The 24,743-nt window shown below is 42.5% G+C and overlaps 1 protein-coding gene and 1 long non-coding RNA gene across 3 annotated transcripts in view; one reads left to right on the top strand and one right to left on the bottom strand.

Moving 5' to 3' along the window:
- Positions 1-19,129, top strand: part of prdm10 (PR domain containing 10) — a 69,188-nt gene extending 50,059 nt beyond the window's left edge. Inside the window, exons 19-22 of one of the 2 annotated variants that reach the window (XM_034168498.1) lie at positions 1,646-1,783; positions 12,075-12,255; positions 12,346-12,443; positions 16,781-19,129. In XM_034168498.1, coding sequence (XP_034024389.1) covers positions 1,646-1,783; positions 12,075-12,255; positions 12,346-12,443; positions 16,781-16,966 — 603 coding nt within the window. In that variant the 3' untranslated portion in view covers positions 16,967-19,129. The remainder of the gene's footprint in view (positions 1-1,645; positions 1,784-12,074; positions 12,256-12,345; positions 12,444-16,780) is intronic. The other variant, XM_034168497.1, reaches the window with a different exon arrangement.
- LOC117508685 lies at positions 452-24,421 on the bottom strand. Its single transcript, XR_004560165.1, has 4 exons — positions 24,410-24,421; positions 14,038-14,136; positions 1,881-1,886; positions 452-461 (listed from the first exon to the last, which is right to left on the bottom strand). It is a non-coding gene; the product is annotated as an uncharacterized LOC117508685 (long non-coding RNA).
- Positions 24,422-24,743: the final 322 nt, after the last annotated feature.

Here is a 24,743-nt window from a genome sequence, read left to right as displayed (position 1 = left end):
GTTATATTAAACTGTATTAGGAACTGTAAGTAAATAAATAAATATGCTGATGTAAGTTTAAGACTTCATATTTTTTTTCAAAACGTTGAGGATGTCTGCATTGTCTGGTGAGAGGAGAACAATAATAACTTAATTAATTTCCCTTTCAGGAAAAATGCATTAGTCCTGCCCATGAATCAGAATTTATTTAGATTAGTGGTTCAAATCCTTGTAGTCATGAACACTTCTTATTTGCCGGAGCTGTGGACTTCCAGCTAGCTTGGCTACACCCATGTTTGAACCGTGATCCTCGGTTCAGTGATCCCAAGACTGTAAAGGGAAGAGTTCTTTCTGTTTTTGGATCCAGAAGCCTGTAGCAAGTGGTCTCTATTGGAGCACGAGGGCGTTTTTAACAGGCTGTGTTCATGACTGAGCGACATGCACACACAGTTGCTTTAACCTCATCTCAGGCTGTGATTTTACTGCAGCTGCATCAAAATTAACACAGTTGTCATTTCAAAAACAAGTCACCATGACACAAAGTCACACTTGTATAAACTTTTCAGTTAAGCCATGGTTCACATGCATGCCGAACCGTAGTGGGGCGTGCTGTATGGATCACTGATCAACTGTGATCCATTACACTACTACTTAACATGGAAATACTCACATATACAAAAAACAATCTTCTGGTGTACATAGTAATGGCAGAAATTTTGCATTCCCATGGGTTTTATTCCCATGTTTCATATATGATCTGTGAGATCATATGTGCCATTTTCAAGAAACTGAATCAAATTGCATCAGGATTCTAAATTTGAACATCAATATTGATCTGATCTAATCCAGGATGCAGCAGACCAGAATGGGACAGATTAATACAATTGTGTCGTTTGTGTCTAAGATCAAGCTATACGTCCTGCATTTTGGTGCCATATAAACTATTAGGAAAGCACAGATCCATAAATAAGGTGATTTGTAATTAGGAAGTTGTTCAGCAGATACACAGAGGAAAAAAGAGCAGAATCAGTTAGTTGAAGCTAACAGCACCTAAAGCACTAGTTCCCAGTAGTAAACCAACAGAGAAGCAGAGAGGGTACTATTGTGGTCACTGGGAGCTAGCCCTTTGCGTCAGTAACACACGCAGAATTTAGATGTAATGAGGCTGAGACCTACTCCATTGTTAATAGCACAGTATAAAGGGAGAAAAGAAATGGTATCATATTTGCATCTGTTTATTTCAAGAGGATGTTTGATTCTGTTCAAGTGGGGAAAATAACTTTTTTCCCTTTTTTTTTTTTTTTAATTAAGGACTTGGAGAATGCTGATTAAGCTATGTCCAACCTCACAATCTCAGTTAAACTTCACAGTACCTGTAGTCGCCAAACTCATCCCTCTGGTTGGAACTGTACAGTTCCAGTGGGCCTCCTGAACACAAAAATTGTAAACCATGCTTTATTTTCTTGGCAGATTTTATTCCCAAATTAAGCTGTGTTTAATATGGTAACTTTGCAGCTCTTGTCAATCATTACACAGTAAAATACTGTACAGTCAGTGTGGCTATAAATGTTGCACTTATTGGACAGTGTGAAAATTTATGCCAGAATGGCTTCATGTGAATTTACAAACATGTAAGCAGTGCTGATTTTCTCATTGTGGTTGACAGGCTTCATCTCCACATTCCCAGCATCCCACAGTAGATGTGAGCCAGCTTCATGACCCTCATGGCTACAGCCAGCACTCTATCCAGGTGCAGCACATTCAGGTCACTGAGCCGGCAGCTACTGGACAAGGTGGTGCACAGGTAAATTCTTGTGACTCTGGGTAATGGAGAACACACATTTATGTGCAGCATCCCCAGAATGTTCTGTAAGCTACACACATGTACTTTTAAATTTGACTTTTTTCTTCTTAGTTAATTCATTGATGAAAGCTTAGTAAAATGTACTGGATTTCCAGGTTTGGGATGAATTGCATTTGATGCTGGACATTGGTGTTTGACTGTTGATGGGGAAAAATGCTTACTGTGATTTGCACATGCAGTTACACTAATCACAGCTGAGTAGCAGTATGGTTTCATGCAAAGAATGAGCACTACAAATGCAATGTTTCCTCTGAGACTGCTGATGGAGAAGTATAGCGAAGGCCAGAAGGAGTTACATTGTGTGCTTGTGGATTTAGAAAAATCTTATGACAGGTTATCAAGAGAAGAGTAGTGGTATTGTGTGAGAAGGTCTGGAGAGACAGAGAAGTATGTGAGGGTGGTGCAGAATATGTTCAAGGACAGTGTGACAGCGGTGAAATGCGCAGTAAGAATGACAGACAGACAAGGTGCAGGTGGGATTACATTAAAGATGGACTTTGAGACCTTTCTTGTTCGCAGTGGTGATGGACAGGTTGACGGATGAGATCAGACAGGAGTCTCCATGGACTATGATGTTTGGAGATGATATCTGTTAGCGTAGAGAGCAGGTTAAGACTGGCCTGCAGAGGTGGACATATACTTCAGAGAAGGGGAATATAGTCAGTCGGAGCAAGACTGAGTACGTGTGTGTGTGAATGAGAGAAAACCCAGTGGAATAGTAAGGTTACAAGGAAAAGTATACAAATAATAATGAATGTTTATGAAAGAATGTAAAAACATGAATTATTTGTTTTATAGAATGGCTAAAATAGATGCTTGTCATTTGATATTTTATTAATTTATAAATAGAAGAGGGACTTACATTTTGGTGTTCCACTGCTGCTGAAGTCCAACACGATCTTTAAATAGGAGTCCAAATTGTGGCGTGTAGTCCGGTGATGCAGTGCACTGATTTCTTACTTCCCAAAAATAAAAAAAGACTGTGTCGTTCCTCAGTCCAGCCAAAAATCTCGTCAGCTTTTCATCTGAACAGCTCTTCATGCATCCAGACGGTATACAGCAGAATGGATTTTGCATGTGTGTGTGGTGTTACAAGAACTAGCTAATTAAATCGTTGTCCCGTGTGTGCGCTCACACAACCGGGTCAGCACTTTTGTGCGTGTGTACTACCAAAAAAAAAAAAAAAAAGACTCAGTGCAGTGAAAAAAGTAAGGCTTTTCATTGTAATGTCCTGCTAACTGTTCCAGACAGCTTACGGCGCAGTGGATTTGTTTTGTGTATGCATGCGCACTCTGTGTGTATGTGTGTGTGTGTGTGTGTGCGCGCACTCTAAATGGAGCCAAATTGCACTTTAAATGATGCAACACAAATGGGACAAATTAATCTATGTCATGTGACATACCAAGCACCAATCAAATGACAAGGATCCACTGTTCTCTAATCTCACTACAGATCACAATGTCATCTCCAAACATCATCATAGCCCATGGATACTCCTGTCTGATCTCATGAGTCAACCTGTCCATCACCATTGCAAACAAGGAAGGACTCAGAGTTGATCCTTGGTGTAATCCCAACTTCACCTTGAATTTCATTCCTACTGCGCATCTCACCGCTGTCACACTATCCTTGTACATGTCCTGCACTACCTTCACATACTTGTCTGCCACTCCAGACTTCCTCATACAGTACCATGACTCTTCTCTTGGCACCCTGTCATAAGCTTTTCTCTAAATCTCTAAATGTAACTCCTTCTGGCCTTCTCTATACTTCTCCATCAATATTCTCCAGCAGTATTCTCAGAGCAAACATTCCATCTGTAGTGCTCTTTCTCTGCATGAAACCACATTGCTGCTCACAGATCTTCACCTGTTTTCTAAGCCTAGCTTCTACTACTCTTTCCCATAACTTCATGCTGTGGCTGATCAGCTTCATGCCTTTGTTGTTACTGCAGCTCTACACATCACCCTTCTTCTTGAAAAAAGGAACCAGCACACTTTGTCTCCACTCCTCACTCATCCTCACACTTTCCAATATTTTATTAAACAATCTGGATAGAAACTCCACTGCCATCTCTCCAAGACATTTCCATGCTTCACTGGAATGTCATGGACCAACTGCCTTTCCACTCATCATCCTCTTCATAGCTGTTCTCACTTCATCCTTAATCCATTGCACTTCCCGATTTACTCTCTCCACACCATCCAGCCTTTTTTCTCTCATATTTTCTTCATTCATCAGCTCTTCCAAATATTCCCTCCACCTTCTCAACACACTCTCCCCACTTGTCAGCAGATTACCATCTGATTCTTTTACCACTGTAACCTGCTGCACATCCTTTCCAGCTCTGTCCCTTTGTCCAGCCAAAAGACAAGTCCTTTTCTCCTTCCTTACTATTCAACTTCACCTGCTCACTGAATTTCACACAACAGTCTTCCTCCTTCAGCTTCCATCATCTGATCCTTTGTTGAGCTCTCACTCTCCTCTTCTTCTTTAAGGCCCTGTCACACCTTGATGATTTAGCCAGCATATGCCTGCTGTATTAAAAACGCTGGCACACGCTGTTGTACGTCTAACAAATTAATGCAGCTGTCACAGCTTGACGATTATCCAGCGTATGCCGACAGCCCTGTTTCCACCCAGTGGTTCAGGTCGTTACTGCATGGTGTGGTGCGCGTCAGAAACAGAGTAATTTAACATTATTGTTATGTGTCGGACGCAGCCCGGAGAACCGACCAGCGTTTGAAGGACCCAGTATAAAATAAGCAGAGCACGGTACAAAAGATAACAGAGTTTAATGAACATAACAGTGCTGTGAAAAAATATAAAAGTGCGCGGTCTGGCATGGTGGTTTTGCGGTGCGCTCCCAGCAGCGCCAACGGTCCGGAGCCAGAACCAATTCGGACACAAGGACCCCGCCAACACCCCCCAGGTGGCCGCGACAAACCGAGTCTGTGAAAGAAGGAATCATTATGTGAGTCCACACTCAACACACAGAGAGAACGCTCAAAGGTGCACAAACAGCAAACACTTCCTGGCTTAATTACTAATCAGCTTCCCACCCTGCAGGCATGGAACATCCAGTTCACAAAACTCCACTGCAGTGGAAGCTGATTACACGACCAACATACAGCTCAATATAATAAGGTGTGAGGGACACCACATTTACTGACTGTATAAATGTTAGTCACAAAATCTAACGTACCTCAGGAAGTGTGCTGACGAGCGTGAGACCTCACCCCCTCCTCTTTCACAGACCATGCATCAAACCTGGACGTTCTCTGCATCCACTGATGATGAGATGGCTCCCGAGACGACGATCTCACCCGTCTGGTCACAAGGTCGAGTCTCTGGCAAATACACACTGTGTACTCCAGTCTTAAATGCCACCATGTTCCAATCCATGTGGATGCACCACAGCTGTGAGTCCTGATGAGCCGCAGGTGATCAGCCTCAGGTGATCAGGGTGAGGTCCTGATAAACTCAGCTACACAGCCACTCAGTCCCAAATGCAAGCCACCTGGAAGGAAAAACAAAAGACAGGACAGAAAACAGAAACAAAAGGCAGCCAGGCCCCCCCCAGCCACACAACAGCACCCCACCCTCACGGGAAGCCTCCCGGCGACCACACAAACCTGGCCCAGGAGAAACACCCCCCTCCAGGGGCCATGGCTGGAAACCGTATCTGCATTCGTCTTCCAACAGAATGGTTGATGTCTTCTCCTCTGGCTGCATCTTTGCCTTTGTTTCTGTCAGTCACTTAGCACAGGTGTGGCCAGGAGTTCTTAAACCTGTGCGGTCAGCCTTTGTCCAACCATGTTCACAGTCTGATTAGTCATAAAACAAAAAAGACAAACACAAACAACCAAAACACCCCCCCCTCCCCAGAGGACCGTTCCATCAAACCCCGGGAAGGGGAGAAAAGAAAAACAACCCAAACTTAAGCTAACAAATAAAAACACTAACACCCCCCCCCTCCCCAGAGGACCGTTCCATCGAACCCCGGGAAGGGGAGAAAAGAAAAACAACCCAAACTTAAGCTAACAAATAAAAACACTAACACACCCCCCCCCAACGACATGTAGGGACCAACACCCCCCAGAGGACATCCCGCCAGCTCCAGGAGTAATAACCACAGCCGAGGTCCCTCTGGGATCCAATGTTACCCACGGGGACTCCCAGCGCCTCCCAGAGGACTACTCCATCAACCCCAGGAGACGCCTCCCCTCATGACCAACGGACCCAGCCCCGGCCGTCTATGGCTAGATGGACCCACAGCCCTTTCCCCCCCAGAGGACACCACAGTCAAACCCTGAGGGCGGAAACTGGGGGGAAAAACAAAAGGAGAAAAAAAACCATACAAACAAAACAACCCCAACCCCACCCCCTTGGCGCAGTGGAAACTGGAAGCACGTCCAGTGTCACCAACCGTGACTATACCCCAGAAGCCAACCGGGAGGAGTGGAACAGCGGTTATGGCAGACGGCACAAAACGGCGCCACTCCTCCGACTTCCAAACCAGCCACGGGTATATCCCACTGCCCCAAACCTCAGCCACGCCGATGGCAGATGGCTCAAAGGCGCGCTGAAGCCGGAGGTGGAACAGGGAATCAACAAACAAACCCCCCCCCCCAGGTGCAGAGGTTACCTGGGAAACGCCCAGCATAACCAAACTGCACCACTCCAGCAACGCCGACACTACGGCTCACACGGCTGGAGCCAGAGGAGAAGAGAGGGAACAAAAAGAAAATACCCCAAACCCCCCCCCCCCTCCCCTCCCAGGTGCAGAGGTTACCTGGGAAACACCCAGCATAACCAGACTGCACCACTCCAGCAACGCCGACTCTACGGCTCACCCGGCTGGAGTCAGAGGAGAAGAGAGGGCATAACAAAAAACAAAACAAAAAAAACAAAACAACCCAATTACCCCCCATCACCCCCCAGGGGACCGTCCCATCAAACCCTGGGGAGGTGAAACTAAAAGAAATAAAAAGAAAGACTAACAGACTAACATAAAGTTGCTTGGGTCCTTTTTTGTTGCTCCAAACAGGCTGCAGGGTCACAACCCCAGACCCTAATAGTGGAAAACAAAAAATAAAATCCCACACAAAAACCAACTCAAAAAACACCCACACAAAATGAACTAACACAAAACAAATAAGTGATTTATACCGTCAAGCTCAAACAAATGGAACACACCTGTTCCAACTTAAGAGCTTGACGGTAATGTGACTCAGTCACCAACAGAGGGAGCCAGAGTGCTAAAAATGAAAAACCCCCTTTGGTGACAGAGAAAACAAACGAGCTGCTTTTCTGTGCGCAGCACACAACCAAAAATGTGATTCAACTAAATAACACCGGAGCTGACACAACAGACGCAGTAGCTATCATTACCCGGGGAAACGGGGCTACGACTGTAACACAGGAAGCACCGCGACCCGTGCCACAGAGCTCCGCCGTGCGCGTTCACCCATTACAGACCCACTCCTGCAGCTCCCGTTCAAACTTCTTATCCGGTCGAAGTGCGACGCGAAGCCGTCGCCAGTCACACTCCACCACGGATAAGGCACAAACACAGGAACACGGCTGCACGAGCGCTCAAATCAGTATTCAGTAATGGGTTCTCCAACGCGCACCATCCGGGCGGAGAGCACCCGCAACTGATCCGGATAACTTCTGAACGTCTGCTGCCGCCTTCCCGGCGCGTTACCGTCTCTGCTACCGCTGGGTCCGTGATGTTTGGCCAGAGACTACTGTTATGTGTCGGACGCAGCCCGGAGAACCGACCAGCGTTTGAAGGACCCAGTATAAAATAAGCAGAGCACGGTACACACAGCCACTCAGTCCCAAATGCAAGCCACCTGGAAGGAAAAACAAAAGACAGGACAGAAAACAGAAACAAAAGGCAGCCAGGCCCCCCCATCCACACAACAATTATTTTATTTTTTATTTTCATTTTTTAGCTTGGTGGACCATTTTCATTGTTTACAGAATACTGATGAGTGGATTGGCTATGGGAAACGCAGCCATGAATGAATGGAGGGCTGTCTCTTTAAGTGCCAGCTGCTTCCTGATAAGCGGACCTGATCACGTCTGATCATCCGCTGATCAGGTCATCATAGACCTTAATAATGAAACGCTGTGATAATTTAAACTTTTAAAGCGCCAGTCGACCGCGATCAGAATGACTTGCTGTGTGATGTGTCGGTGTGATCTGTCGGCGTGGTGATCACCGACAGCACGGCACTTTAAATCAATCAATCAATCAATCAATTTTTTTATATAGCGCCAAATCACAACAAACAGTTGCCCCAAGGCGCTTTATATTGTAAGGCAAGGCCATACAATAATTATGTAAAACCCCAACGGTCAAAACGACCCCCTGTGAGCAAGCACTTGGCTACAGTGGGAAGGAAAAACTCCCTTTTAACAGGAAGAAACCTCCAGCAGAACCAGGCTCAGGGAGGGGCAGTCTTCTGCTGGGACTGGTTGGGGCTGAGGGAGAGAACCAGGAAAAAGACATGCTGTGGAGGGGAGCAGAGATCGATCACTAATGATTAAATGCAGAGTGGTGCATACAGAGCAAAAAGAGAAAGAAACAGTGCATCATGGGAACCCCCCAGCAGTCTACGTCTATAGCAGCATAACTAAGGGATGGTTCAGGGTCACCTGATCCAGCCCTAACTATAAGCTTTAGCAAAAAGGAAAGTTTTAAGCCTAATCTTAAAAGTAGAGAGGGTGTCTGTCTCCCTGATCTGAATTGGGAGCTGGTTCCACAGGAGAGGAGCCTGAAAGCTGAAGGCTCTGCCTCCCATTCTACTCTTACAAACCCTAGGAACTACAAGTAAGCCCGCAGTCTGAGAGCGAAGCACTCTATTGGGGTGATATGGTACTACGAGGTCCCTAAGATAAGATGGGACCTGATTATTCAAAACCTTATAAGTAAGAAGAAGAATTTTAAATTCTATTCTAGAATTAACAGGAAGCCAATGAAGAGAGGCCAATATGGGTGAGATATGCTCTCTCCTTCTAGTCCCCGTCAGTACTCTAGCTGCAGCATTTTGAATTAACTGAAGGCTTTTTAGGGAACTTTTAGGACAACCTGATAATAATGAATTACAATAGTGCAGCCTAGAGGAAATAAATGCATGAATTAGTTTTTCAGCATCACTCTGAGACAAGACCTTTCTGATTTTAGAGATATTGCGTAAATGCAAAAAGGCAGTCCTACATATTTGTTTAATATGCGCTTTGAATGACATATCCTGATCAAAAATGACTCCAAGATTTCTCACAGTATTACTAGAGGTCAGGGTAATGCCATCCAGAGTAAGGATCTGGTTAGACACCATGTTTCTAAGATTTGTGGGGCCAAGTACAATAACTTCAGTTTTATCTGAGTTTAAAAGCAGGAAATTAGAGGTCATCCATGTCTTTATGTCTGTAAGACAATCCTGCAGTTTAGCTAATTGGTGTGTGTCCTCTGGCTTCATGGATAGATAAAGATGGGTATCATCTGCGTAACAATGAAAATTTAAGCAATACCGTCTAATAATACTGCCTAAGGGAAGCATGTATAAAGTGAATAAAATTGGTCCTAGCACAGAACCTTGTGGAACTCCATAATTAACTTTAGTCTGTGAAGAAGGTTCCCCATTTACATGAACAAATTGTAACTGTAAATTGTAAATGTTTAAACAGCGCATTAATTAGGCGTGATCACCCTGATCGATCGATTAGGTCATCTGATGATCACACCACAGTGACGGTACTTTAAAAGTTTAAATCATTACAGCGCTTCTGTGTGTTCAGAGCGCAGCACCAACATGAGAAACGCACCTGCAGCAGAAAAAAACACAGAGGGACTTGCTTTAAAATGCTACGTTTCCAACCACGAATTAAAGAATTTTCTGAGGTAATTTTCAAAAATCAGGAGCTTTATGTCCGTCTGTGATGGTGAATTGGACTGAAATGAACAGGTCAGACTTTATATTTTTTCCGTGTGAGTGAAACAGTCGTTCTGCATACAGGCCGCGGCTTTCAGCCAATCAGTGGCCAGCATTAATGGACGGATTTAGACTTATGAGTAAATTACAAGAAACGTCTGCTAACAATCACATAACTTACCTACAACTCATGTCCAGCATGTGCAGGACGTGTGAGTCACACGCTGGCACTCGTTGAAAATTTTCAGCATGCCCAAAATTTTTTGAGGAGCTCAGCTTATCAGGACGTACATCAGCGAGCTTCAACGTGTTTCAACGTGCTTCATCTTGCTCTTAACTTATAAAAAACAACCCTTAACTTATTGAACTTGTGCCAGTGTTTTTTAATACGGTTGGCATGTGCTGGCTAAATCGACAAGGTATGACAGGGCCTTTACTTCTAAAGTCATCCTACAAACCACAATCCTATGTTGTCTAGCTACACTCTCCTGCCATCACTGTACAGTCTCTAATTTCTTTTTGCTTGCATCTCCTACAAAGAATGTAGTCCACCTGTGTGCATCTTCCTCCACTCTGTCACCCTGTGCTCCACCCTGTTCCTAAAGTAGGTATTCACCACAACCATTTGCAGCCTTTTTGTAAAATCTGTCCACATGTCTGTCCTTGATACCATATCTCCCTATTACTTCCTCATCACCTCTGTTCTTTTTGCCAACATTCCCATTGAAGTCCTGAAATGTTCTGAGCAACATGCGCCCCTGTCCAGAGCAGCAAAGTGCTCACATGAATGGTCCCACTGTCACTGTCTACACTGGTACACGTGTGTGTCCTTGTGTCCTGGCTGTCAACTAATGTCCACATAACCGATGGACCGTGTGGACGTTCCGATCGCGTGTCATGTGGTGTGATGTGCAGGGTAGGGTTTTTATTTTTATCTTTGTTGTGGCGGCTGGGCACACTGCTGCCTGGCAATTCCACCTCCAGAGGACATGCTGTATACGAGTATGTCATAACGGGTGTTTGACACCTCTCATATCCTGTTCAGCTGTGTCTGGTGGCAGCATGCCGGCCATGCATCAACTCGTTGTGGGCAGGCAGCACGCTGTGCGCACCTGCGCATCTCATATTACAGCTGTGATGATCATGATGTCTCAAATACATTGTGTAACCCATGGGAGGGAATGACCATGTATGTGTTAAATGACGTCCACCATGGACACGACAACCTGTTGACCGCATCTTGACAGTGGTGTCCTGGGCACTACATTCATGCTGGCCACGCGAATGGGCCTGCATTTTCTGGGCACTACATTCATGCTGGCCATGCGAATGGGCCTGCATTTTCTAAGTGCCCCACAACTGCTGTTGGACGTTCCTGGGTGGCGCCTCGACTCTGGCTGAGTGTGAGTCGAATGGGCATTTACCTGCTTTTCGGCCACTAGTGCGATGGCTGGCTCAATCGCGACATTCGACCAGGGTGCAGCATAGCCGATCATTTTGTGCAGCTCCTCACCGTGGCCCGGTGAAGATTTGCACTCAGTATCTTTAATTTTTGGCTTGTTTTACACCAGATTCCCTTCCTGACACAGCCCTCATTTATCCAGGCTTTGGACCAGCATTCAGAATGTACTGGCTGCATTACGAAAATCCACATATTCTGCAAAGAAGCACTGTCAAAAATCACACTTGCATTGACTGCCGAAGGAGTTCGAACTTCTTGGTTATGAAATCAGGGTGCTGTGATTGGTGAGCGGCCATCAGATACCACCAAGAATGACCCTTGCGAGTACCTTACCCCGCACAGTGTCCCTGTAGGTGTTGCAGTCCTGGCTTTCACACTTTTCTTTCTAGTAAGGAACAGCATGGCCCTTTTTCCATTGTTTTGGAATTATACATTTCCCGTCTTCTAGATAGTCACAAACTTTGCTTGTAGTGTCAAGACAGCATTGTCGACACAGACAAGAATACATTTAGCCTCAGAAACTCGTTGCTGATCCTGACTTCAGCTGGTTTGTCAGCCTTGCAGTCTCAATAAAAGCTTGTTGGAGGCTCTTACACAAAAACTCCGGCAAAAGAAATGCCCATTCTCCTGATCCTACTCATGTGTCTGCTCAGTGTAGGTCGACCAGTGGGTGAGGTGCTAACCAAACAAACAGATGAACTTAAATTACTTTTCATAATTTGGAATATTTGCAATACAGATACTTAATTTCTCTCTTGAGGAACCCTGCAAATTTCCTTTTTGTTGCTATTTATGAACAATCTCTTGGCTCTCTCTCTGTCAGGTCACAGGTCAGCCTCTAAGCCCCACGTCCCAACAACCTGGACAAGAACTGAGCCCTGCTCAGCTGACACCTGTAACGTTAGCTCAAAGCCAGAGCCACACCTTGCAGAGCAGCAGTACACCACAGCCAGGGAATGTGCAGCATGCTTACATACCTGGGAACTGGAACTACAGAGGCTACTGTGAGTCCCACACATGTTGCCCAATCATCCATTCAGACTCTGTATCACTTGATACGTGTGAAGATAATATGTAAACTTTTTTTTTCCCAGCATCTGAGATCCAGATGATGGCTGTGCCCCATACTCAGTATGTGATAGCTGAGGCCAGCCCGCCAACATCTGGAGTCAACAGCAGCCAAGTGAAAACAGTGAGTAAATGCTGCGATTATGTCTTTAAATGGAAAATACCTACAGTCAGTGTGATTAGTGTTCAGAAAATCACTGGTAACTGCTTCTTGTTTCCTGTCAGTGTTATAAGATGACTCACACTGGGTCAGATAAGTGATTTGTTACTTAGACAATCAATAGGATAAATGCCAGAGGTGGGACGAAGCCACTATCATGTCTTTCTCAAGTCATCAATCTACAAGTCCCAAGTCAAATCTCAAGTCAGCTTGCAAACAATTGGTGGTCATTATGACTTGGGACTTGCTCATTCATGACTTGAGAGTGACTTGATGGTGGCTGTCCCACCTCTGATGAATGCCATCAACCTTTTTTGATGATCTTGTAATAATTTACAGTCCTTTTTTTGAAAAAACACATGAATTTTGTTTGGTTTCAACTTTTTAAAGTAGGTAGATTGGTTCCCTTTTCCACTTTATGCAGTGCATGACTGAGTGCAGGTCTAGGAAGTATGTGTGTGTGTGGTTGGTTTATACACCTCAACTTAACAAAAACTTTGTGTATCACAGGGATCCCAGACGTCCGCTATTTGGCGGAATTCCGCTATTCTTGTAGCCAAGATGATAAAACATTTGTTTTGATGGAGGAAAAGATGATCAGAATGCATATTGCTCGTGTTGACAAGCTTTCGTATGTTTTGGTCGGTGTCGGTTGCTTCCGTTGACATTTGGGATCACTCTGGAGTAAAATACCGTGAGACTGTGCGCGATAAAATGAGAAAACAGAAATGGTAGCTCCCTTGCCACGTTTTTCGCTAGAAAATATGTGCTAAACATCGTCGGATTTTTAGGTATATGTTTAATAGGTTAAAATACAGTTTGGGTTTGGTATATATCGCGTAGTGCTTTTGTTTTGATATAATAACATGTTGCTCGCTCAGGGGAGCACGCGAGTATTCATATTGTAATATGTCGTGGAAGAAAGATATCTTCCATAAGAGAGACAGCGGGATGGTGACAGCTTTGGATGCGGGGATAAAGAATTTGTGGAATTGGTCGTGGTTGGAAAAATAAGTCGACGGATGCCCGCTTTCAGATTTCATTTTCAAACACAAAGATCTGGGGAAATCCCTTTGTAGTCTGTGCGATGGAAAGGTGATAAACTATGGTGGCAAAGGTTGGCTGTCACTGAAACAACATTGCGAGGGAAGCAAGCACGCTGAGAAGAGATTGAGAAAACAGAATTACAAACTACCTGGTGAGTCATTTTCATAAGTTACAATTCTTAGTAAGGAATGATAGGGCATATATACTACGGTTGGCCAGTGCTCTTGAAACAAAAGCTCATGCAAACAGGGTGGCCAAGAAACTTTCCAAAAAGGTACTGCTTAAACACCAAAAGAAAGAGAAAGCCAAGTCAGAGAAGCCAAGGAAAAGATCATCAGATTCCACTGCAGTACAATCTATCAAAAAAAGAAAGATTTAAATTCAAATGTGTCAAGTTTTTACTATACATCATGTTGAACATTTTGGCATTGTTTATATTCAGTGATATGGTGAAATGAATAGCTCAACAAAAACAATGAACATTTGAAATGAACTATGGATTCTGTTGTACGTACATTCTTGGAATGGCTAATATTGATATGGTGATATTTTCTCAACAAAACACTGAACTATTGATGCAGTGGTACAGTTGCATGAAAAAGAAGTGCAGCTCAGTTCATGGCATCTAATAGATAGAAAACACTGGTAAGTTTTCTTGCATTTTTACAAAATTGATATCAAGGAAATGTCTTCAAAAGCACCTTGAAATGGAAAAATCGCTTCAGCTTCAGGGTGCGTTGCCCCCTGAGCCCCTGTTGGGGTTCAGGGGACCCCGTTGACCCCTGGCTAATATTTTCCTTTTCCTCTATTTTATTTTTACCTGGCTGGGATCCCGGATATCAACTAGGCCGGCACGATATGAGGGAAACCTGGGCTGATGCCTTCTATTGAATGTTGAAGCCTTCTGCAGGCTTCCTGCTCTCTTCACTGTACAAACATGGAGTGTCAACACTTCAGGGTAAAATTTTACCTCACCTCATGAACTGTGCAAATAAATTTTTTTTTTTTTTTTTATTCCCTGCACCTCAGGCAGTCTTTTGTGATGTGTTTATTGTGTATGCTCGTATCGTAATGACAATGAGAATTCAGTTAATTGTGCCGCACTTGTCATGGTGAAGCTTGGTACATAAGTTCACCTCACTAAAATCTCAGAGAAGTTCAGCATTGGACTCATTTTGATTAGTTAGCTGAGTCGGAAACATTTGTAGAGAAGATATCTTGACAAAGACTTTGTACACATGTTCGTTTCATGAAAATTTTGGAATACTTTGACAATGGGTGCCTGAAACTTCAAAATGAAACTTGATACAACTTCACCATTCAGAGTTTGGACAAATACAGCACTGGACACATTTGGATTGTTATTGTGGCCACCAGGGGGCTGAGTGTTTGTGAAGTGCCTTAAGGGAACTTATGTTATAATTTGGTGCTATATAAATACAGTGCCTAGGAAATGTATTCAGCCCCTTGGGCTTTTATACATCTTAATTTGTTTATGCCATGTTAAACATTTCTAAAATTATCTCCCTTAAACTCAAACTGAAAGCAAATCTGTACATCTTGATATAAATTAAATAAAAATATAAAATCCAGAATGACGGGTTGCATAAGTAATGGAACGCTATAGTATAACATAAGTAAATCATCGGTTTTATTACTTGTTTTCTTCACAAATGTCAGGGGATGGATACATGAACATTTCCAAGTCACTGAATATGTCTTGGACTTTACATGAATTATGAAGAAATACAAACAGTATGTACTCTGTTGTAAATCTGTGTGGAGTAAACTATCTCAAAAACTAAGTGACCAGGAAAGAAGGAGACTAGCAACAAAAGCCACCAAGACAGCCCTGAAGAAGTTATAGGCTTGTGTGGTTCCAATAGAAGAAATTTTGAGTAGTGTAAGTTTTGCATTTTGCATAGTGGAGTGGAGCAGAGAAGTATTTTCTTTAAACAAAACAGATCAAATCTAAAACTTCATCTCAGATGTGCCTTCTGGAAAATTGTAGCTGAAATTTCAAGTCTTATTTTTTAAAAAACCCTCCATTATACCACTTTATCATGAAGCTGTGATGCAAAATTCAAAACTTACACTCTGCTCAATTTATCCAGTCGCAACCACAGAAGGCTATGACTTCTTAAGGCTTGTCTGGGTGTTTTTCCTCACTTGTCTCCTCCTTGCACAGTCATTTAGTTTTTGAGAACTGCCTCCTCCAGTCAGATTTGCCATACAGTACCATAAAGTTTATATTTCCTAAAGAATGATGTAAATAAAGTCAAAGACATATTCAGTGACTTAGAAATGTGCATGTATCCATCCCCTAGCTTGTTGGAAAAAAGAATTGATGATTTACTGATGCAACCCATCATCTTGGCTTTATATTTTTATTTAATTCATATCAAGGGAGTCACTGTAAATTGAATTGAATTGAAGCTTTGTTTACATATCTTGTCAAAGCCTTTGTATGTCAAGGTCAAACGTGGTATACAAGGTCATCTCACTGAGACCTTGGAGACATTTGATGACCATTTTCTGATTCCCATTTTGGCCATGAGAGGGCAGAGTCTTCGAAACTTTGGGTGCATGATATCTTGACTCAGACTTTGCATATCAAGGTCAAATGTGGTACCCAAGGTTTCTTCATTAAAACCTTTAAATTTGTTCAAAGAGTCGCTGATACCTCGTGTATGCCAGAACTCCACTAGGTCTGCATGGACTTCTGATCAAATGGTAAAACTGAATTCAGTCTGATGAAATAGAAACAGTTCACTATGCATTCACTCAGTGTTGACAGAAAAATTTTACAGAATTATCAACAAAAAGAATCACAGTTAGTGCCTTTTTGCTCCTCAACTTTTTATGACGGTCTGAATCCTTTGAAGTTTTACTCATGTTCTCTCACTGTTCTTACCGTTGGGTCGAACTTTTTCAAATAGCAGTGACAGATCAGCTTTGGAGTTTGGAGCTTTGTCAGGGACCAGTTTCAGTTGCCACCATAAATTTTTGATCAGATTGAGATCTGGACTGCTTGTTGGGCGTGTCATTGAGTGCTTGAAAAAACTTTTTAACACTGTAATCTGTGGCAACTTGCATTATCATCCTGACACGTGAATTCTTCTTCATCAGTGAATGTTCAGTCAATAGATTTACAAAAGTATCCATGGTTTCAGTCTGCACCTGTGCATTGACTATTGAAGGAATGGTTGACATAATGCGTTCAACTACAACATGTTTCTGCTCCTCTCCTGCAGACACACTACGTTATATCAGAGGGTCAGACAGAGCTGACCAAACAATCTGACGCTCAGAGCACCAACCAGGACCACACTGACCACCTGGAGCAGCAACCAGCCAATCAGCAATCCACCATGCAGTACATCATCACCACAACCACCAATGGCAGCAACACTAGTGATGTTCACCTCACCAAACCCTGAATCGTGCACTAACTGGAACATCCATTTCCTGAGGATCCGTTGGCTTTTTACTCAGCATTCAGATGGTCCAATGGCTCTGTGTCCACTGGACCGTGCACAACCATCTCACGCACAGCTCTTTTTGCCATGCCACCATATTTAAGCTGCTTATTTACTTACACACACAGTTGCAGACACAACTTTACATACACCTTGGCTAAAACATTCAAATCCAGTTTTACCTGACTGCCCATATTCGACTTTATCAAACAGTATGTCTACTTCATTTCAATAGTAAGTTATTATTATTATTATTATTAGATTTATTTCAGTTTTTATTAAATGTCAGATTTTTAGGTCCGCAGATTACGTACGGGTGCACCTCAGAAAATTAGAATATCATAATAAACATCAATATTTTTGTCAGGTATTTCAGAAAGTAAAAATTTTATATATCCTCATTACACATATACTAAAATGTTTCAAGCATTTTTTTTATTTTAATTTTGATCATTTCAGCTTCAAAAAATAAAATGTATCTTAAAATATTAGAATATCTCCGATCATTAAAAAAAAGGATGTATAATACAAAAATGTCAAACTTCTGACAAGGGCATTCATTTATGCACTCGGTACTTGGTTGGGCCTCCTTTTGCACAAAATACTGCATCAGTGTGGTGTGGAGACGGTCGGCCTGTTGCGCTGCTGAGGTGTTATGGAGAGTCCAGGTTGCTTTGACAACTAATCTTCAGCTTGTCTGTGTTGTTGGGTCTGGTGTTTCATCTTCCTCTGGACAATACCCCATATATTCTCTGTGGGGTTCAGATCAGGCGAGTTGTTGGCCAAATCAAATACTTTAATGCCATGGTCAGCAAACCAGTTACTAGTATATTTGCCGCTATGGGCAGGTGCCACGCCCTGATGGAAAAGGAAATCGGCATCTGCATAAAGCTCGTCAACAGATGGAATCATGAAGTGCTATAAAATCTCCTTGTTGACAGCTGTGTTGACTTTGGACTTGATAAAACACAGTGGACCAACACCAGCAGATGACCCGGCACCCCAAATCATCACTGACTGTGGAAACTTCACACTGGACTAAAACAAGTTGCATTCTGTGCCTCTCCACTCTTCTTCTAGGCTCTAGGACCTTGAATCCAAATGAAATGCAAAATTCACTTTGATCTGAAAAGAGGTCCAGTTCTTTTTGTCCTTAGTTCATGTAAGACACTTCTGACATCGTCTTTGGTTCAGGAGTGGTTGATACGAGGAATACAACACTTGTAGTCTAATTCTGAAAGACATCTGACCACGTGGTAATTTTTGGTGCACTGACTCCAGCCTCAGTCCACTCCTCGTGATGCTCCCCCAAGTTCTCGAATCGGGTTTGTTTGACAGTCTTCTCAAGGATGCGGTCATCCTTGTTGCTTGTGCATCTTTTCCTACCACACTTAATTGCTTCCAGTTAACTTCACATGAAGATGCTTTGATACGACACTCTGTGAACAGCTCTTTCAGTAACGACCCTCCTGTGGTTTACTCTCCTTGTGGAGGGTGTTAATGAGCATCTACTGGAGGACAGCTGTCAAGTCAGCAGTCTTCCCCATGGTTGTTTGTGTGTACTCAACCAGACCGAGACATTCATGGCATTTATACTACATAAATAGTACTTGAAATAACCACCTTCGACTTCTCCGTTTTGTTTTTCCCCCCCACTCAGGGTTGCCACAGCAGATCTGAAATGGATCTACATGTTGATTTGGCACAAGTTTTCACCAGATGCCCTTTCTGATATGAAGAAGGGGCATGGGTGTCTTGAGCGGGTGTCGCCAACCAAACGGTCCCCCCTAAAAATTGGTCTGCTCTGCCTTCACTGCACATGCATCATTTGGGACCACAGCAGCTCGTCTGAGATGGAGTCTCTTTACCCAAAGTGATCAAAGGGAATAATGTGATCAATAACCATCAGATGATAAAGTAAAACCTCTTAAATCATTTTCAAGTCAGTTTTAAGCAGAAACGAAGCGGTTTTAAGCAGAAATGAGGAGATAATTGCCTCATTTCACTACTGGTGCTCCAAATGATGTAGGTGCAACAGTAGCACATCAGTCTCAGACGTCGCTTCCTCCGTCTTTTATTACGAAATAATGCGGAATTTATTTGGAAATGATTGCTGTACAAAAGCTTCAAATATCTCACTGAGATAAATGATGACTGGAGTGCAGTTTGAAGCAGAAACGAGGTGATAATCAGTGAATCGCTGCTGACGCTCAGAAATGTATGTGCAGTGAAGGCAGGGGGACTGATTTTAGTGGGGGACCGTTCGGTTGGCGTCACGGGAACCTTCTGCTCTGGAAATGAGCCCATGAACAGCTTAATCACTGCGCTGCAATGAAATATTCTAATATTTTGAGCTGCGCTTTTTTTTTTTTGGAGCTGTAAGCTGCAATTATCTAATTTTTTGAGATGCACCTGTATACCAAGATGAATTGCACTTTACACAGTATCTTCTGAACTGCTAATGTTCATAATTTGAGCTCAGTTGGCTGTATTTAAGTGCCTGCCTGTGGAACCAGTGCTTTACATTTAATAACGGGAAAAAACTCCAGAGAATTCAGCCAAGGTGTCCAGAGCAAACGTTTGAGTCTCAGTCTGAAAAACATTCATGGCACCAATAGCAACTAAACAATATGCTGAAGAAAAATGAAAGAAGGACCATACAGACTTTGTCAGTGGTGAAGGAGGCCTGAATTAAAACATAGAAATTAAACTTTTTCCAAAAGTCTGACAGAACCTCAGATCACAACGAAAGAATTGAGGAGGGACTTAGTGGCATCAGATAGAAATATGACATTGTGCAGCTTTATGTGAGCACTGCATCACCATGACCTGAAAGGCTGTTGACAAAGGCAACATAAACAAGCTTGACATAAGTTTAGGTCTAAGCCAGAGGTTGTTGTTTTTTTATTTATTGATTTATTATAAAAAAATTTTTAATCAGTTTTAGATTAATGGCTTTCGTCAGCAGCCTTTCAGGCCGTGCCTATGAAGGTACCGGTTCTACAGGTAGGTCTGTAAATCCAGCCAAAGGTTTCTCTAGTTAACTCAGCATTTTACCAGTTACTCATTCAGAAGCTTTTACAAGTCATTTAGTCCTTCTCAGGAGTTGTCTGTGCTGTGAAAAGTGGTATTCGTCTTGGTGTATGTAAACTGCTGACGTTAACTAGTTTAACTTGTATTCCTTGATGAAATGGAAAACTGAGTGTGTACAAAGTTATGTACATACGGTGCATCTGGAAAGTATTCACAGAGCTTCACTTTTTTCACATTTTGTTGTTACAGTATAATTCCAAAATGGATGAAATTAATTTGTTTCCTAAAATTTCTACACACGATACCCCATAATGACAATGTGAAAAAGGTTTTTTATTTTGATTTTTGCAAATTTATTAAAAATAAAACCAAGCCATCACATGTACATAAGTATTCACAGTCTTTGTCATGAAGCTCAAAATTGACTCAAGCACATCCTGTTTCCACTGATCATCCTTGAGATGTATCTACAGATTAATTGGAGTCCACCTGGGGTAAATTCAGATGATTGGACATGATTTGGAAAGACACACCTGCCAACATATAAGGTCCCACAGTTGAGAGTGTATGTCAGAGCACAAACCAAGCATGAAGTCAAAGGAATTGTTTGTAGACCTCTGAGACAGGATTGTCTGGAGGCACAAATCGGGGGAAGGGTAGAGAACATTTATGCTCCTTTGAAGGTCCCAATGAGCACAGTGGTCTCCATCATCCATAAATGGAAAAATTTCAGATCCACCAGGACTCTTCCTAGAACTGGCCGCCCGTCTAAACTGAGGGATCTGGGTAGAAGGTTTTTTCAAGGAGGTGACCTGATGGTCACTCTGTCGGAGCTCCAGCATTCCTCTGAAGAGAGGAGAACCTTCTCTGCAGCAATCCAACAATCAGGCCTGTATGGTAGAGTGGTCAGAGGGAAGCCACTCCTTAGTAAAAGGCACATGGCAGCTGACCTGGAGTTCGGCAAAAGGCACCTAAAGGACTCTCAGACCACGAGAAGCAAAATTCTCTGGTCTGATGAGACAAAGATTGAACTCTTTGGTGTGAATGCCAGATGTCATGTTTGGAGGAAACCAGCGGGAGGAACTGGAAGACTAGTCAGGATTGAGGCGCTGGACTGTGGTTGCCCACTGCTCCTAGTGGTTAGATTGTGTCTAATTGTAATTAGGATGGGTTAAATGCAGAGGACAAGTTTCGTTGTACGTATGTATATATGTGCAATGACAATAAAGATTCTATTCTATTTTTCAGTAGCAGGAACTGGGGGCCTTGTCAGGATTGAGGGAACGATGAATGCAGCAATGTTCAGAGACATCCTGGATGAAAAACTGCTCCAGAGCGCTCTTGACCTCAGACTGGGGCGACTGTTCATCTTTCAGCAGGACAATGACCCTAAACACACAGCCAAGATATCAAAGGAGTGGCTTCAGGACAACTCTGTGAATGTCCTTGAGTGGCCCAGTCAGAGCCCAGACCTGAATCTGATTGAACATGTCTGGAGAGATCTGAAAATGTCTGTGCACCGACGCTCCCCATCTAACCTGATGGAGCTTGAGAGGTGCTGCAAAGAGGAATGGACAAAACTGCCCAAAGATAGATGCATCAAGCTTGTAACAACATATTCAAGAAGACTTGAGACTGTAATTGCTGCAAAAGGTGCATCAACAAAATATTGAACAAAAGCTGTGAATACTTATATACATGTGATTTCTTAGTTTTTTAATAAATTTGCAAATATTAAAAAGAAAACTTAATGGGATGTTGAGTAGAATTTTGAGGGAAAAAATTATTTCCTCCATTTTGGAATAAGGCTGTAACATAAAATGTGGAAAAAAGTGAAGTGTTGTGAATACTGTCTGGATGCACCGTGTGTGTGTGTGTGTGTGTGTGTGTGTGTGTGTGTGTGTGTGTGTGTGTGTGTGTGTGTGTGTGTGTGTGTGTGTGTGTGTGTGTGTGTTACGATATAAGTGGGACATTTACATCCTGGGTGACCTCTGTGACCCCAGAACAGACTTAATCTGCATGTGGACATGAGAGCAGCTTGCACGTGAATAGATGAACTGGTGACCACAAACGTGTATACATACCACATGCTGATGAGCTTCTCTCACTGGATGTTGAGAAGATTTGATGAGCAGCACAGTTTTATGTGACTGTTAATGTAGTACGTCTTGTTTGGATGCGACCTAAAACAGAGGTATTTTATGATGTGATTTAGAAAAGATGACGTATGAAAAACAGTTTCTTTTGGAAAATTTGCAGCAACACTGGAACATGATATTCAGACTGAAACTGTGAAGGACGGTCGCACAGCCCTGCAGCTTCTCAAATAACAGAGTAACTGTGCAGAAAATGAAATGGACCAATTCCACATCTTATTGTTTGAAAGGTTTTACTGCTCACTTTTCATACATAATTGAATTTCCACTTCCATAAATTGTATACCTAGCCCCCCAACCCAGAATAACATTTGGAGGTGGGTAGTTTGTTATGTAGATTAAAAAAAAGTCATTGCTGCCCCAGATGGAATAAATAGTGTGTTGGACTCAGACCAATCACAGACTTGAAGTCTGCGATTGCATTTCTACAGTACTGTGGCAGTGTCCCAATTCTGCGTTTGCACCCATCAATGGATGCCGTCGCTGGCTGCATACGTTCTAGGTGGCGTGACCAGACTGTCCTGTTTCAACGGGTCCTTCTCTCCCCTGAACCAGAAGGCTACAACAGGTGTGTCCTTCACAGTCTAAACAATCTCATGAATCGCTGTGTGCCCCCCCAAGACAAAACAGTTGGTAAATTATGTGAACAAACTACCAAAAAACCAAAAGGACACTTTGGAACAGCATATGTACAGTTGTAAATGGCTAATGTTTATAATTACTGAAAAATTATTACTAAACTGGGTTATGCCCACTACGCTAGCTTGTGACATGTAGTTGTCAAGATTGCCAAGCGACGGGGTAGGGGTGGAAAAATCTAATGATGAAATCACGGAAGGCTCTGTGGGCTTGGCCGTGTCATTTTAGAATGGTTGGTTCAGCCTCCGCTGTCCCCTGAAGACCTGATTTTTGTGGGACCCAACCTTAGAAGGATGCAGCCCCTGAATTGGGACACAAGCCTGCATGTTCAGTGGAAGAATGTGATTTATTGTCAGTAATATAAGTTTCCTTTTTGGAATATCACATCTTATTGTTTTTTTGTTGTTTTTTTTGTCACCTTTTGTAGACTGATCTTTTTTCCATCACTTTGTTTCTTTTCTGTTGCCACAGTCACATGTAAACACCTGCTTTTATTCTCAAAGGTCCAAACAGAAACCGTCACTTTCATACCTTGAAAACCTGCAAAATACATCCACTGTGTTTGAGATTGTTTGGAGGCAGATAGAGTGCAGTTAGTACCTGGATCTTTGTCTTTGACGTGCTGACACAAATCTAAAACAACATGGAGTTTTAGAGCTTGTTTTTGTGTTTCATTTTAGTTTTCATCTTTGTTGACAAGTATCAAACCTTTATCTTGAAATAGAGGAACACTTGTAGGTATTGTGTTTCTTAACATCATGAGACTGTGTGGGATTATTCCACTACATTAACCTGTGGATTACTCTAAAGTAAACAGTGCTGGTTAGGTTATGCTAGGTTTATGTATAACTTGTCTGTCAAGTGTGAAGGAATAGTGTCCTCCCGACACGAAGGCTCAAGTTCAGGAGAATCCGTTCTTTGACCTGTTGATGGTAGTGGCTCAAACAAAAACCATATTTGTTTGGTGCCAAGTATTCTTTCAGAAGTACTTGATCATTGTTTTTCAGAAGACATAATACCATGTATAAAGAAACAAGACAGTAATTTTCATGGGTGAAACACCAGTTCAAATACATAATTTACGGCCAAATGAAGTGCCACTGCGTCATTATTTATCAGTCTATGGCAATAGACGTGTGCAATGTAAAATATAGCAGGAATATTATAAATCCATGTACAGTGATTCAGAATATCGTTGCAGGTGATTTTGTCATTTTATCCCTCTGTTGAGAAAATAAATTATTTTATATCTGCTCGGTATTTTCTTCTCATTTAATATGATCGAGTTCAAGTTTGAAGTGTTTGTTTAAAGTGAGTAGTGACAGATTTTTTTAAAGATCTACAGTGAGGCAAATATTTGATCCACTGTCGATTTTACAAGTTTTCCTACCTACAAAGAATGGAGAGGTCTGTAATTTTTATTGTAGGTACACTTCAACTGTGAGAGACATAATCTAAAAATAAATTCTAAAAATCACATTGTATGATTTTTTTTAAAAATAATTAATTTGTATTTATTGCATGAAATAAGTATTTGATCACCTACCAACCAACAAGAATTCTGGCTCTCACAGACCTTTTAGTTTTTCTTTAAGAAGCCCTGTTATTCTGCACTCTTTACCTGTATTAATTACACCTGTTTGAACTTGTTACCTGTATAAAAGACACCTGTTCACACAATCAATCACAGTCCAACCTATCCACCATGGCCAAGACCAAAGAGCTGTCTATGGACACCAGGGACAAAACTGTAAACCTGCACAAGGCTGGGATGGACTACAGGACAACAGGCAAGCAGCTTAGTGAGAAGAACAACTTTTGGAGCAATTATTGGAAAATGGAAGAAACACAAGATGACTATCAATCTTCCTCAGTCTGGGGCTCCATGCAAGATCTCACCTCGTGGGGTA

This window comes from Thalassophryne amazonica, chromosome 4 (assembly GCF_902500255.1).
Source record: "Thalassophryne amazonica chromosome 4, fThaAma1.1, whole genome shotgun sequence".
Taxonomy (NCBI): domain Eukaryota; kingdom Metazoa; phylum Chordata; class Actinopteri; order Batrachoidiformes; family Batrachoididae; genus Thalassophryne; species Thalassophryne amazonica.
This window is presented reverse-complemented; position numbering and strand designations above follow the sequence as displayed.